The sequence below is a fragment of the Morone saxatilis genome, unplaced genomic scaffold, assembly GCF_004916995.1.
Source record: "Morone saxatilis isolate NCDOM2014 unplaced genomic scaffold, NCSU_SB_2.0 Contig5, whole genome shotgun sequence".
Classification (NCBI taxonomy): domain Eukaryota; kingdom Metazoa; phylum Chordata; class Actinopteri; family Moronidae; genus Morone; species Morone saxatilis.
In genome coordinates this window covers 25,321,372-25,336,196 of record NW_023340095.1, presented here as the reverse complement: position 1 = coordinate 25,336,196, position 14,825 = coordinate 25,321,372, and the positions used below count along the sequence as shown (strand labels likewise).

Below are 14,825 nucleotides of genomic sequence, written 5' to 3'. Positions count from 1 at the left end.
TTTGAAGTGTCCTGAGATAACTTCCGTTATGAATTGGCGCTATACAAATAAAACTGAATTGAATTGAATTGAAAACGTAGCTGACCAAGTGTTAATTTCCTGCACTGTAGGTGCAGCACAACCTGGACAAGTTTAACAGGCTGGCTTTTTATTGTTTCTGTGCATCACAAATAAAGAACCCTTCAGAAGAGTGAATTACATATAAAAGGATGTTTGGCCCCTTTTCGTCTTTACTAGTTAACATTTGCGAGCTATAGACTGAAGAAAAAAAATCACTGAATCCCATCAGCATGTAAGGCGGAATGTTTTGCTTGCATTTTACTGCATGAGTTGATGTTGTGAATCAATATGATTTCTTTTTATCGGCTCTCTTTCATGACATAGTGATGACTGGATCTTCAAACACTTACAGATTATGTGAACTGTGAATATTCAACACATTAACACAACATATGTTTCTACAGACAGACAGATATTGCACTTTGACAAAATCTGTTCAGCACCAAATCTAACAGCAACCTTAACATGATTTCTTCAGATATCTTTGAGATGAGACATAACTATGACAAATATATCAAAAATACTGGAGAGAAAGGAGTGAGTCTGATAAAGATATTCATTGGGCATATACAGGTAATACTATGAACTAGGAATAAACCAGGCTTTATTCATCTTTACAACTGGAGAGGGGTCTTTCCACAATGTTTGTTGAATCAAGGCGGGAAAAAGAACCTAACATAACTAAAGATGAGTGATTAAACAAATGCAGGACTCAGTCTACCACCTCAAGCTCCGGTCTATGGAAGAAATTTACCTGAAAAAATATAATTCCTAGAATAAAGAAGGTCACAAAGCAAAAGACCTAAACATGGGCAGTGTTGGAGAATGTGTAGTCATATGTATGCTCCTCATTTTCAAATGTTTTGGGCGTGTTCTAATATTTCTTCCTTACTGGGTAGATGTGGTTACAGATATCTGATTAATCATAGGAAAATTTGGGAAATTTGCCAACAGGGCTGCAAAAGCAGGACAGATATTTATTAGAAGAAAAAAATAACTACTAGTTGGTAGCAAAAAAAGTATAAGTAATAACCAGGATTGAGTAAAGACTCTCCTACAGTCCTTCAATGGACAGAAATAGTTCAGGAACATTGTCTTTTTTAAGTTGGAAAAGATCAAATTCTCCAAACAGGGTCCCACAGACACATTTCATAGCCTCTCATCAATTATGTTACGAGCCTGACCTCCCTTTCCCCAGTGAGACTACAATACAGCAGCTAAACCCTACAGTGTGGCACAACATAGGAAACCTTTCAACAATTTATGAACTAACACCCCAGAAAATGGAAATCTTATTAGAGTAAACCTATGCGCTACATATAGATGTAGATATAGATCTGCTGCTAATGCTACTTCAGGGCCTCTGCACCTGATAGCACTTGTTTACTGAGGAGACAAATGCTGACACATGACAAAAGCACACATGCACGTCCTCATGCAGGCGTGTTATTTAAAACTGAGCCTAAAAATGCAGAGATTTGCTGGCTTGGACCTGGTGTCCATATCAATGAGCTGCCCACATTTTCCTGAATCGCCCCTGTGCTCATATAAGATTTCTGCCACTCTGGCAGCTTTTCCTGTCATTCCTGGCCGTGGCTGTGCTACTGGAGATGAATGCTACAAGATCCTGTTACATACAAGTTCCACCTGCACAAACAGACAGACGGACAGACACACATGCTCACAAGCACACACACTCTTTGAAGTGTAAACATATGTAAAATGCATGCATGCATGCGTGTAGGGAGTGATGTTGTCTATGCACATGCATGAGATTGTGAATGTGTGTATGAATTTACCTGCGTTGTGCTTTGCCAAATACTTGTCTTTGTACTGCTTCTTCTTCTTGCCAAACCAGGTACAGCTGGCTTGCTGCTCCTGCTTGGTCTTCTCCATGGCTATACATGCTACTCGCCTACCACAAACACACACACACAGCATCGGATTTACCGTTGAGCTGAAGGATTGCAGATGTGGAGGAATAGTGCCTGTGTGTGTTTTTCCTTCTCACCACTCCTGCAGCTCCGGCGACGGGATGAGGCCTGCCGTGCCATTTTTTGTGTTCTCCAGCTTGCCCTGCCACCAGTTGTGGTCATCCTTGGAGATGATCTGGATGATGTCACCCACCCGGAAGCGGATCCCGGCCTCCTTGCAGGGGATGAGTTCGTCTTTGGAGGGGTCGTATTCAAACTGAGCCCTCACGTAGATCTGCATGAGAAGCACAGAGGTTAGAGTAGTGAGCTAACTCTGGGACGGCTGGGAAATTGGTGGTGTGTTGGTGTTTCTAAAATAGGCAGTGTGTGTGTCAACTGACAAGTTAGTGATGCGAATGTTGGCCAAGGTGCAGAGAAGGTGTAAGAGAGAGAAATTAGGCAGACAGGAAGATAAGAGTGGCTGAATGGTGTGTTTTCTTTTGCATATCATGACTGAAGTAATGAGCAGTGGACTCTCAGGAGGGGTGAGAATATGGGGGTGTTTCGGTTGCCAGGTTGAAAAGTGGTTTCCAAGAGAGTGCTTTCTCCAGTGAGATAAACCCAGGCAGTGCTGGCCTATTAATGAGCCTCTCAGCACACTGGTAATTATGGCACAGGCATTGTTTATGTGTCCATTAGTTGAAAACAGCAGTCATCATCCTCACAGCCGCTTGGTGCTTTACAATCTACACTCTGTGTGGAAGTCAGCTGGTACAAGTGCTTGGGACAAAGTGTAGAAGTATTTACAGTGTTTTTTGTCTTTTTTGGGGGGTTGGAGAGGCCGTCTCTTACCTTAACAGACATTTTGTCCTTGATTGGAGGTCTGGATACAATCTAGAATTTGAAAGCATCACATACATCATGCAGCAAAAAGGCTATGCAAAGTCTTAACAGCAGTATGGTGGACAAGGTTTGTGGAGGGGGGATAGGCTGGGGGGTTGAAGGAAGTGACAGAAGGTACAGTTGTATGCAAAGGTTGGGGCAACCCTTGACAAATACCAAGTTTTGGTGATTTTGTTAATTGAAAAGATGTAAACACAGACACATAAAATATAATATCTTCAGCAAACAGCCATACATAGTTATGTTTTTACATCATAAACTGAACAAAAAAAAACTACATTGTGGCATGTACAAAGGTTTGGGTAATCTACACTCAGAATTTAGTAACACCCCCCTCCCTCCAGCAGATATTACAGCTTTATCAGTCGATCAGTTCTTGTAATTGGGATTTTTCTTACTTGCAAAACGCTTCTAGTTCTGCAATATCCTTGGGCCATCTTGCATGAACAGCTCTTTTAAGGTCATATTTACAATGATATTTAAGTCAGGGGGCTGGGAGGGCCATACCAAAACCTTCAGCTCTTGAGGTAGTCCATGGTGGATTTGGAGGTACGTTTAGGATCATTATCCTGTTGTAGAACCCAGCTAGTGAGGAAGTGGAATTCCATACCCACAAACATTAGAGACTCAGGAAGCTTTGCCATGTTTAAAACCGGCCTCAATCTCTGGCTTAAATCAGCACAAAAATGTCACCACCTATAATTGCATTGTCTTTATAATCATATTGATTCTATTTATTATCTCACATTGATGGACTGTTATGTATTGTCCTGTTTTATGTATTTTCTGTTCTGTGGTAATTTTTTTGATTACCTGCCCAGGACAACAGAGGCAAATCAGCTGTTAGGTAACTCTACAATTACTTCTAATTCTGCGTCGTCCCTGAAAAAATATACAAATGTAATGTTTGATCCAGAATTTGCTGGTTATTTAGTTTCACAAAATTTTTCTTCCATTCATCCCTCCACCGGTGCAATGTTTCCTGTGCCACTGTTCAATTTATGATATAAGGCGTAAGTATACATTAATGTTTGCTGAAAAATGTGTGTTTTTTGTTCCATATTCTAGAGCAGTGGTTCCCAAACTGGGGTTAGAGACCTTCTTAATTTTTAGGAGTGTAAGAAAAGAAAAGAAAAATATAGAGCAGGCCTACATCTCAGTATCTTCTCTACTTCTGTGAAGAAAACTAAATGAAATTGTTATTCTTAAAGTTTAGATTATTATTTAAGATCTAAACTTAGAAGACCTGAACACAAGCTATATTCACATAGCCTTCACTCTGTGATAAACAGCCTTGTCCTGCATTAGAAAAGTACGCAGTTATAACAACCAAAGAACTAACAGAACAATTGCCAAGCTTCAGGGAAAGGAACACTGAATTTGTCAAAAAATATGCCTGTTATGGATGTATGATTGTAAAAAAAGGATACAAATACATATTACAGACAGCAAATATACAGAGTTCCTACAAGTATCAGGAAAACTCACCTCTGTTACAATAGTCACAGGAAATGCCCATAGACAAACTTCCTGCAGTTATTGTGTTCACTGTTTGGGTTCATTGTACATTTTATCAGTTGTCCTCTACTGTTAATGCGCTGAATATAATATAAAAGGAAGAAGGAAAAAGGTTGGGAACCACTTTCCTAGAGAGGCTATGTTTACTACTTTTGAACTTGAAAAGAAAATCACCAAATTATTAGTTACCTTTCATAACTTTTGTATACAAAGGTATTCTTAACCTCATAACACTTTTAAAATATCTACTTCCTGTCAGCATGTAGTAAAGTATGAGACAATTCTGCAGCTCTAAGGCTTCCAAGCTTGTGGTATTAGGTCTGTGTATACTGCCCTCTACTGGAAGGATCTGCTGTTGGTACAATCACAAGATCCTTTAATGCCACTCTGTTGTGAGTGAGAGAATATGATTTTGGATGAGTAACGTTGAATTATCTCAGAGGAAACTGGTGATGTATGTGTCAGGAGGGTGCATACACATGAAGACACTGATGGGATGAGATGATAGTTATGGAAGATTGTTATGCTGACAAATTTAGTTGGCTTGAAGTAATGATTTGCCATAACACCTGTTCTCATAGCAGTCCATAAACCAAATTTTACTGCAATGGGCATATCTGACTGGGGATCAGTGGTTAGGTGTGATCTTTAGGCTGTGCAGGGTTCAACAATGCCTGTGCCATTATTACCATTCATAAAGTTTAAGTAAAGTAGTGAAGGGCTACACTGTCAGGTTGATGACACAGCAGTGGCCACTTGTATTGATTCACTAACATCAATGTAAGAAAACCCAGGAGATCTTCAGGTACTCTCAGTTCCTGGAAATCGAGACCTTACTCGGGAAAAGTCTGGCTGGTTCCAATTCATAATGGGTCCCGCTCTATTGGGCAGGTGTGTCAGTATATGTAATAGCTAAAAACAGGACTAAAATGATTAGTCCAGTGACAATAAATTGCCAACTATTTTGATAATCAAAGAATTGTTTCAGTCACTTATAAAGCAAGAATTCCAACCAGTTTCTTAAAATGTGAGTATTTTCTGCTTTTAAGTATCCTGGGTTTTGGACTGTTGGCCAGACAAAACAACAACAACATATTTCTATTAACTATTTTCTGATATTTTATAGACCAAACAATTTCAATTAACCAAAAGCACTAAAGGAATAAGAGCTACAATTTTAGCACTTCCAGGTCCCTCATCTTGATATGAATGGGTTTTTGGTTAGATGCTTGAAATAAGGTCTGTGGTTAACACAAGCTAAAGAGTTTCTCATGTTTTGTTCTACGTCATAAAATACGTCAGTAAATACCCCACCTGTAAATTCTATAGCTTTTACGTGTCTTATAAAAAGTCAGTTGCTAACAAGTGTCTAAATAAGACTACAGAAGTTGTCGGTGACATTAAAACACAGAGACTATCTACTCACTAGTCCACCTTTATAGCTTCATTGTGTTTTTACTCGCGTCCTTGCAAACTATTCTATCTCAAACTGTACAACTTCCAGATTTTAATTCCAAGATTTTATTAGTGTGTACGTTGTTTATAGCCTAACCGTAGCTATTTACTTTTGGTGATCACATTTAAGTTTCAAAGATCATAAACTGATATAAATTTGATATACATACAAACATAAATTTGTGTAGATTATCTTGCTGAACAAAAAGTCATCATTAACCTTTGATCACCACAGAGCTAATTTCCTGCAACAATCCAAAACCCAATGGAACAATCCCATTGGCTTTTGTAGAAAGGAACCAGGTTCATATTAACTTGTGGGTTGGAAAACAAAAATCCCTGCAGCATTTTGTTGCCAAAATAATAACTAGTTGCAGTCCTACTTGAGTCAATCCAAGAGGATCTCTATCTGATCACATGGTAAGTTATTGTTATTGCAGCAGGAAGTGTTTTTTGAGGCGAGATGGAGTGTGAGAAAGGATTGTTAGTTGGTGGAGCATCATACTGCTGACATTTGTTGGTGTGCTCTCACTGTTCGGGTCTATCTGAGTTGGCCACATGTTGGATCAGGTCTGGTTATCCACGAGTCTATTTCAGACTGGTTCTGACTGTGCTTGGTCCCTTCTGGATAAGAAAATGTATATACTGGTATGCACATGGAGATCTGGAAGGTTTTTCATGGGTCTGTTTTAAATTGTGCCCGGCAATTTCTACTACTTAGTAGAACACGAAATGACCACTGCAGTGTGATTTGTTGATGTGTTTGTCTGTGGAGGGGAGGTGTGGTTGTTAAAGAGCACAGATGAGGAGAAAAAGATCACAAAAGTGTGTGTGGTGTGGGTGACACAACTGGTCTGGATCTCTGGCTTCTTTTACCAACTGGATATACAAAGACAGACTGATGTATGTGCATTAATACCATTCTGTCTCCCTCTTGGATTTGAAGAGAAGCATTGTGTTCTCTAAATAAATAAAATGTTATTTCCCAAAACACCCTCAAACAAAGCTTAATTTAAATCCAGATGCATTCTGTCGGCTCCTCTCTTCACTCTCATAAAGCTGAAGAGCTGCAAAAATGATAGAATTTAAATGTAATGGATTTTGTAGACGGCCCAAAACCCAATATTTCTCCTTTAGTAATTTAAAACAAAGTTTATAAAGAGGTCACACCTCGGCCACTCTCATCGTGAGTGACAGTCTGGATAGCCTGCAGAGTAAAACAAATAACTCTCTTTTAATCAATCAAATATACTGGTTTTGTGAAGCATTAAGAAAATCAGGGAGAATTGAGACACTATAAAAGGGGAGGGATGCAAGCGTTGTATAAGGAGCTAGTTAGTACAGGTGAGTGAGTGAGTGACTGTTATTCACCTGTCGACCCTTGGGCTGAATGGTGGATGGCAGGTCCTGTGGAGGTAAACCGTTGATGACAGAAAGACACAGTTAAGCAAGATACAAATACTAAAGTGAAACAAAAAATAATAATAAAATGATATTCTTTTGAGAAAGCGTGCATGCACATTCATCTGCAATCTAACTCGTGAGAAAAGTGGAAAAGAGAACAGAGTAATTCTCATCTGTTAAAGCAGATTTGTCTGTGGAGCAAACAAGCAAGCACAGAGCAAGCAAAGCAACTGCAGCATCAGCACGACCACAGTGTCTGTCTGGAAGCCTTGGAGGAGAAACAAAAGGGACTGCAGAACCTGATTAGGGTTTAGTGTAATGCACAGCAGGAGCCTGGAGTGTGTCCCCTGTACAACTGCGACCACGGGAGGCCTAGTGTGTTGTGTCAGCACAGCACGCAGCAGGCTTTATGAGGCACACCAATTTGTTAACTGAGATATCGGACATGGGGGTCTTTGGTTCAAACAGATGGAACGGGGAGAATGACACGGGATCGGCTCAGGAGGTCTACAGTGCGGTCAACGTACTGCTAATTCTACTTCTACTACTACTGGAACAATCACAGTAAACAGAAATAACACAAGTCATGATAAGTGGACAACTACACGGACAAACGGATCAACACGGACATGTAAAAATACCGTGACACATCAACAAATGAGACGCACTGGAGGGGGAAAGGAGAGAGGAATGGTCTGTGGGGGTTTTTCTGGGGGAGGGGTCCTTACCAAGATAGAACTGTTAATGCTGGAGTGGCCATTGACAGGGGACTGCCTGGAGGTGGTGGGGGACTCTTTCTGAAATAAGACACACAGGTCAGCAGCGCACAGCCACCACACACACCCATGCACACACACATACACACAGGCATGCATGCACGCACAAACATTCATGAATGACACACACTCACACATTTCTGGGCAGCGACTGTAGGCAATGGAGAACACAACAGAGACCCGCCACAGTGTTGACGTAATGAAATGTGTCAACAAGACATGGGAGACAACATCATCAGCAGCCCTCTAGCCTGTACGTTCTTACATCACCACAGGGCGGCAGTAGACTAACATCAGATCTGAGCAGCCGAGACCATGAGGTCATCCCTAACACAGACTGTCACAGCTCCAAGCCAAATATTTGTCTCTGTGCTCACAGAGCAGCCAGTGTGTGTTGAAATTACTATTAAATCAATGATTATGGAATGGGTTTTCAGATAATTTCATATATAATGACTCTAATGATTTAGTTTTAACTGTTAAAATCACCTGAAAATTCTGAAGTTTCGGCATACATTTAACAATGTACTCTACAACCTAAATCATCAGCAGAAAAAAAAAATGAGTAAAGAAAACGAATCATTAAAAAGTGAAATTAGAAATCACCTTGGTGCATTCTTTTAATGATGAAAAACTGAACTGTGTAATTTATGGAATTATATTTAGGGTTCCCACTTTTTCTATGAGAACATTTTTCAGGAGTTTTTCCTTCACAATTCAGTCAATGTGTAATGTACCGGTTGGCCTAGCATTGCCTTTAACTCTAGTTTTAGTCCTCCTTTTTTAATGATGAAGAGTCTCTTGTTCATTACGATGCCAGAAAAATCACTGCTCTGTTCCACTCCGTGTCATATGGCGCTGCTGCCAACAGTTCAGTTCAGTTCAGTCAAGTTCAGTTTCAAACAAACCCACACAGGTTTACGTAGTTTAGCTCCTACAGGATATCTGTCATCAGTCATTTTAATCAATTTCCAGGTGTTTCCATTACTGGAAAACTAGTCTCTAAATTTCCAGGATGTGTGGGAACCCTGATATGTTTCTCTTAAAATGTCAACAGCAGGGCTGTGGTTTTGTCTGTGTGTCTTTTCAAAATAAAAGCTCTGCTGTGTGGCAGCAGCATTGTGAGCTGTCACTCAGTTTCAGCCTAAATAAAGACAAAACACAGCAACCATGTCATTTTAAAGTTTAGAATCTTTGGTACTGGTTTTCAGTGTCTTTTTCAATCAGTTTTAAAACAACCTGCTGTAGTTAATTACACACAAGCTTTTACATGGCCAGATGCCAGATTACATTAGTGAATTCACTTCCGTCCCAAAAGGCCTCTTGGATTGACTGGTTTAGCCCTTTTTGCTCCACAAGCAAAGTTTTTGATTCACTGGAGCTTCAGCTTTAGAACTTCAATTTAGTTTTGGTATGCTGGTATTGTTTTTTTTTTATTTATTTGTTTTATGCTGTAGTACTTATACTCTGCTCTTCACTTGAAAAGTCTAGATTGTTCCAAGAGACTGGGTTACATTAACTAAAGCAAGTATTGAAAGTGTGTTTTCAATAACAAATTCACATAACACATTTATGATTTATCAAATGTATATATCTTTTCAAAATGGCTGCTTTACCTTTTCAAGAAAACATGAGGTGATGCAGAAAAAGCCGTAAAAATAGTCAAGAACGTTTAAATATGCACAAATCTGATCTCAACTGGGTTGCCATGCTTTGTTTTAAAAAGTAGGTCCACAGAAAAAAGACTTGTGAAACACATATATAATATATGTATATATGTTATATATTATGGGTTGATTAGTGCAGCTTTAACTTGATGGTTGTTGAGGCTTTCATAATGCATATGCTCTCAGGATTTCTGAGAGTATATTTTGCTACATTAAATAAACCTGCACCAGTCACACATTATGAGCTATAGTGGGCTTGCATTGACTGTATAGACATGAAATGTAAGGTGTTTCTGGTTTTCTGTCCAACCCTGTAGTGTGTATACAGTTGTGGTGGTCTGTGGGATCACACAGATAGGTGTGCCTCATTCCTGGACCAGAGGGGGAAAGAGAAGGAAGGAGGGGGGGTTCCGGTATCTTGGTTGTGAAATTGGTGTGCTGAATATCTGACCCAGCCCCAGCAAAACACACACGCAGAACATACACACAAAGCACACCCCGTACACACAGCATACTTGAGTTACAGGCACACACACGCTCAGTAACCAGGCGAGCAGTTAGTAATCAGATCAGCAGTAAGGAGGGGAGGAAGAGGAGGAGGTTTACCTTCACAGAATTAGCCTGTGCCGGTAGCTTGTGCACTATTTTGAATGTGATGCTGGCCTCGCATCTCCCTCCCTGCAGACACACACACACACACACACACACAAAAAGAGATATTTGTGAGTTTTGGTATTATCTTCAGGTCATGTGATGTTTTGCTAATTAACAGTAATTAGGCAATTTTCACCCACACACACACCACGACACACACACACACACACACACACACACACACACACACACACACACACACACACACACACACACACCACACACACACACACACACACACACACACACACACACACCAGCATCTTCTGCAGCTGCTCCACAGTCTGGTTGGCCACACTGATGCTGTTGATCTCCCTGATCTCATCTCCTACATGCAACGTTCCTGAGACAGAGAGAGCGAGAGAGAGAGCCAGAAAAGAGAAAAGAGAAAAAAGACAAACATGCAATCAAACCTCTGTCCTCATTACACAGACACACTATATTCCATTAGCCCCCGCTGCTCTTTATCCCATCACAACTATAGTAGAGAGAAGCATGCTTTGTAATCGAGGTGGCTTTCCAATTACCACATTATAAATCAACTGGGGATTAATTAGCGGTACAAATATACAGCCGACTGAGTGTTGCCTTCAACTAGAAGAGCAGCTGTTGAAATGTCTGGTAAAGCACCAACACTTATAACGCTGTTTGTTTTGGTCTGCTTTTAAAGTTAAACTGATGGAGGAGTTTCATTTTTTAAAATTCTGACTGTCCATTTAGAAGACTAGCAGACATTACGTGAATTACAGAACCATGATACAAACAAAATATTAGTAAGGAGTTGGACAGATGGTCAACGTTTCCTCTATGGCAGGCCGCATCGAGAGCATAAATTATGAATGTCCTACCTAAATTACTATCTATTTCAGATGCTGCCTGTTGATATTCCTAAATCTACATTTGATAAAACTAGACAAGCTGATCTTGAAATGTATATGGCAATCAAGGCGTCCTACGGTCAGACTAAAAATACTCCAGCTATCCAAATCACGTGGAGGCCTCAAACTCCCAAACTTCAGGTTGTATTTCTGGGCTGCACAGTTAAGACCCCTAACAGCATGGCTGCAAGACTCCACAGGTACAAGGTCGCTGAAATGAGCACAGTCATACAGCAAGACGAGTGGGAAATATGTACAGAAGCACATCAAGTAACTAACTCTACATGGCGGGAATTCAGGTGGAAGGTAATAATAAGATTCTTTAGAACACCAAAGATCACATCCAAAATGGGGCCATGTATTCAGATAAATGCTGGAGAAGTTGCAGGACACAAATTGGTAACCATACCCATATACTTTAGACATGTCCTAAACTGAAAAAAATTGAAATTTTAGTGACCTCATAGTTTACTTCATTCGACATTTTGTAGTATTTTGATAGTATTATATGTTTTATTACATACTTAAAAGTAAGTAAGTAGAACTTACCACCAGTGGTACATGTACCATAGTTTAAGAACCATTCGTGTAACGCATTAAGAAGTAACACATTACTGTTCCTAACACATGAGTGACTTCTTTACAGCTTCCAAAACCAAAGTCACTGAATATTCAAAGTCGGGGTCAGAGATTGAGATCCCGAACTGTTTCTCAACAAAATTAATGAAATTCAGCACACTCTAGTGCATCCGTGGAGAGGCTGTTTAGCCTGGACGATCTTAATAATAACACTGCTTTCGTTACAAACATGTCAAATAAGCTGCACTAGTCTACTATAAAGACATAGTTTGGTATTTACTTAAACGTGCAATGGCCTTCAGGCAGAAGAAATGTAACAAGTAGTGTAACAAAGTATATTCTATGAGGAATAATTAAGTAAAGTCATGCATTTTATATGTATGCATTATACTTTTTTATTTTTTTAAGTAATTTGTACTTTTTTTGAGTAACACTAGTCATAACAGATAAAGCTGTGTTTATAGTAAATACCATTCATAAGATATAATAACTGCTTTTCTTTTTCAAATTAGACTATTTTACTCATTTTACAAGGCGTTCAGTTGGGTTATGAGTGAATAGTGAGTCATACAGCCTATAGGAAGCAATTTATAAAATGCCCTTTATCAAGATGTAGGTATAAATGTCAGTTGTGAGAAGGAGGAAGTGTACCTTGTCTGTGGATCATTCCCCCGTGCATTATCCTTGCAACGATGCAGTGGTTTGAGTCATTCATCTTCAGCGTGATACCCTGCATGAGTTAACACACAAACACATGCAGTATGATCTGTATATATGATACAGTGCATACAGTCTTAGCACTAACCTCTAGTGTCAGAATGTGTGAGTAAGTATATAGGAGATGTGTTCAGCTGCGTACCATTGGTTCGTCCGTGTTCTTCTGGAACTGAACCAGGCGGACTCTGGTGACGTTCTCCAGGTCCATGTCTCCGTTGGTGCTCTCTGGGGAGTCTCCGTTCAGGTAAGGCGAGGTGGGCGGGGGGGTCACCCTCAGAGCCTCGTCACTGTAAACCTCGTGGGCCACCACGTCGTGGGCTTGCAACAAGGCCTGTGGACACATACAGGTGCAGAGTTAGAGTGAGGCCTGGACCAGATTTTATATTCAGGATGCACAATAATTATCTGGGCAAATTATTGCAAATATTTGGCCGATAATGGGAAATTTATTTTATTATGAATTATTGGGATCATTAAATTATAGCTGATAAATTAGTAGTCCATAATAATTGAATTAAATGAATTCTTATGCAAAATAATTGATAGGCTTGTTGTATGAAAGCTAAAGTATGTTTGTGAAGTGTTTTAATGAACTAGAAAAAAAAAGTCAGAACTGTTTGTTTTTGTTGTGTTAACAATATTAAATCATCTGTCTTTGCTCTCTACATCTCAACCTTTCTTACCATCTGGTGTCTAAAAACTACAGGTTATGTATGTACTGTACATGCACTTAGTTCTTGCTGTGGCAGCCATTTGTTCGAGTCTGACCTGCGGCTCTTTGCTGGGTGTCATCCCCTCTCTCTGCATTTAATGGCAATAGAATCCCCAAAAATATTTGCAAATACCATAAGGAGCACTAGGAGGAGCCAGAGGAACCTGATTTTTTTCACAGATTATCTGTCACATGTTCTACTGTCAGGATATAGTGAAAGTTCCAGTGAATATGGCACAAGCTTTAAATCGTGTACATGGTAAAACTTTTTTGATCGATTTATGAAAAGGTTTAAACTTGCAACAAATCTATTTGCGCCTCTATATTCTGATTAAGGTGTTTATATGGAGCATTTTTATTCTGTTCGGGCTTTAAAACTGATTATAATTAGAATACTAAGCTTTGTGAAAACATAGCTACTGTCCACTCATTCACTGTGATGTCAGTGAATCAAATCAAAGCAGCTTACTACTATTTTGCTCTAAGAATTAGGGCTGCACGATATGGTACAAAAAGCCTATGGCGATTATTTGGACACAAATTTGCTACGATATGATTCACAATTATTCACAACTTTTATATATATATATATATATATATATATATATATATATATTTAAATTTTCACTGAAAAAAAAAAAAAAACCCAAAAACCAAAACATTTGCTGGCAGCCCTGTACCAGCCAAAAGCAACGTCCTGGAGAACAAAGATTTCGTAGTCTGGAGTATCTCCCCTGCAGAACTAGGCAGTACTGTTCATGAATGCTCACTTTTACCCTTTATCCAAACAAATTGCATGCTTCTTGCAAGCTTTGGATACTGCACCTTTGCATATTGCAACCTTCAATAAATAGTCATGTAATTGTGCAGCTCTGCCTTTTTTCTGTGTTTAGCAATGTTTTAGAGATGCGGCGAAACCAATCAATTGTGTTAAGCCACCCAAAAAGACAACATGAAAGATGAAGATAAAAGCTTAAGGCTGGCGAGAGGCTAAAAGTTAAGCTATAGATATATAATATTTAATTTGGACCCTTAACACGTTGTTTTGTGACTGCACTGATTCTTACATTTGACTCCAAAGTGGATGGTATCCTGAAACCCAAAAATATCATCCTGCCACCTTGAGGGTCAAACACCAAGGTAACACTGGAGCAGTGAATTTTATTGAAAAATCAAGCGCAACAGCCAGCAAAAGCAAGAAGCACCCTGTTAGACTTCATTCTGCAGTCAGACGCAACCTGAGGAGCAAGGCAGGGATTTAGCATCAAGACTGTGTCTAACTCTCCTTCATCCCCTGCCCATGGTTTAATGTATTGCCCGCCCTTTTCCACCAGGTGCTTTTGGTCTGTAGTCTGTCTGTCTGAGCTAAAAAGGCCGGCGTTGTCTTGTGTGCTGGCCAGAGGGCGGCCTGGTGCCTCAAACAACCCACCTCACTAAGTCGTTCTGACCAGCCCAAGAGCCCCCTTGAGTGGCACTTCTAACAAACCGGTCTGAACTTTAGAAGAACAGGCAATCCAGACCCTTAAGCAAAGGGGAAACCCTGTCACTGTGTTCCATCACGCAAAACACACACACACAACGACACACCC

General features: G+C 39.8%; 1 protein-coding gene across 1 annotated transcript in view; it reads right to left on the bottom strand.

Moving 5' to 3' along the window:
- The window catches only part of caska (calcium/calmodulin-dependent serine protein kinase a), a 72,522-nt gene that overhangs the window by 8,217 nt on the left and 49,480 nt on the right, over positions 1 to 14,825 (bottom strand). The window contains 5 exon segments of the mRNA XM_035677339.1: positions 1,860 to 1,975; positions 2,072 to 2,344; positions 10,606 to 10,693; positions 12,459 to 12,537; positions 12,667 to 12,855. Coding sequence (XP_035533232.1) covers positions 1,860 to 1,975; positions 2,072 to 2,344; positions 10,606 to 10,693; positions 12,459 to 12,537; positions 12,667 to 12,855 — 745 coding nt within the window.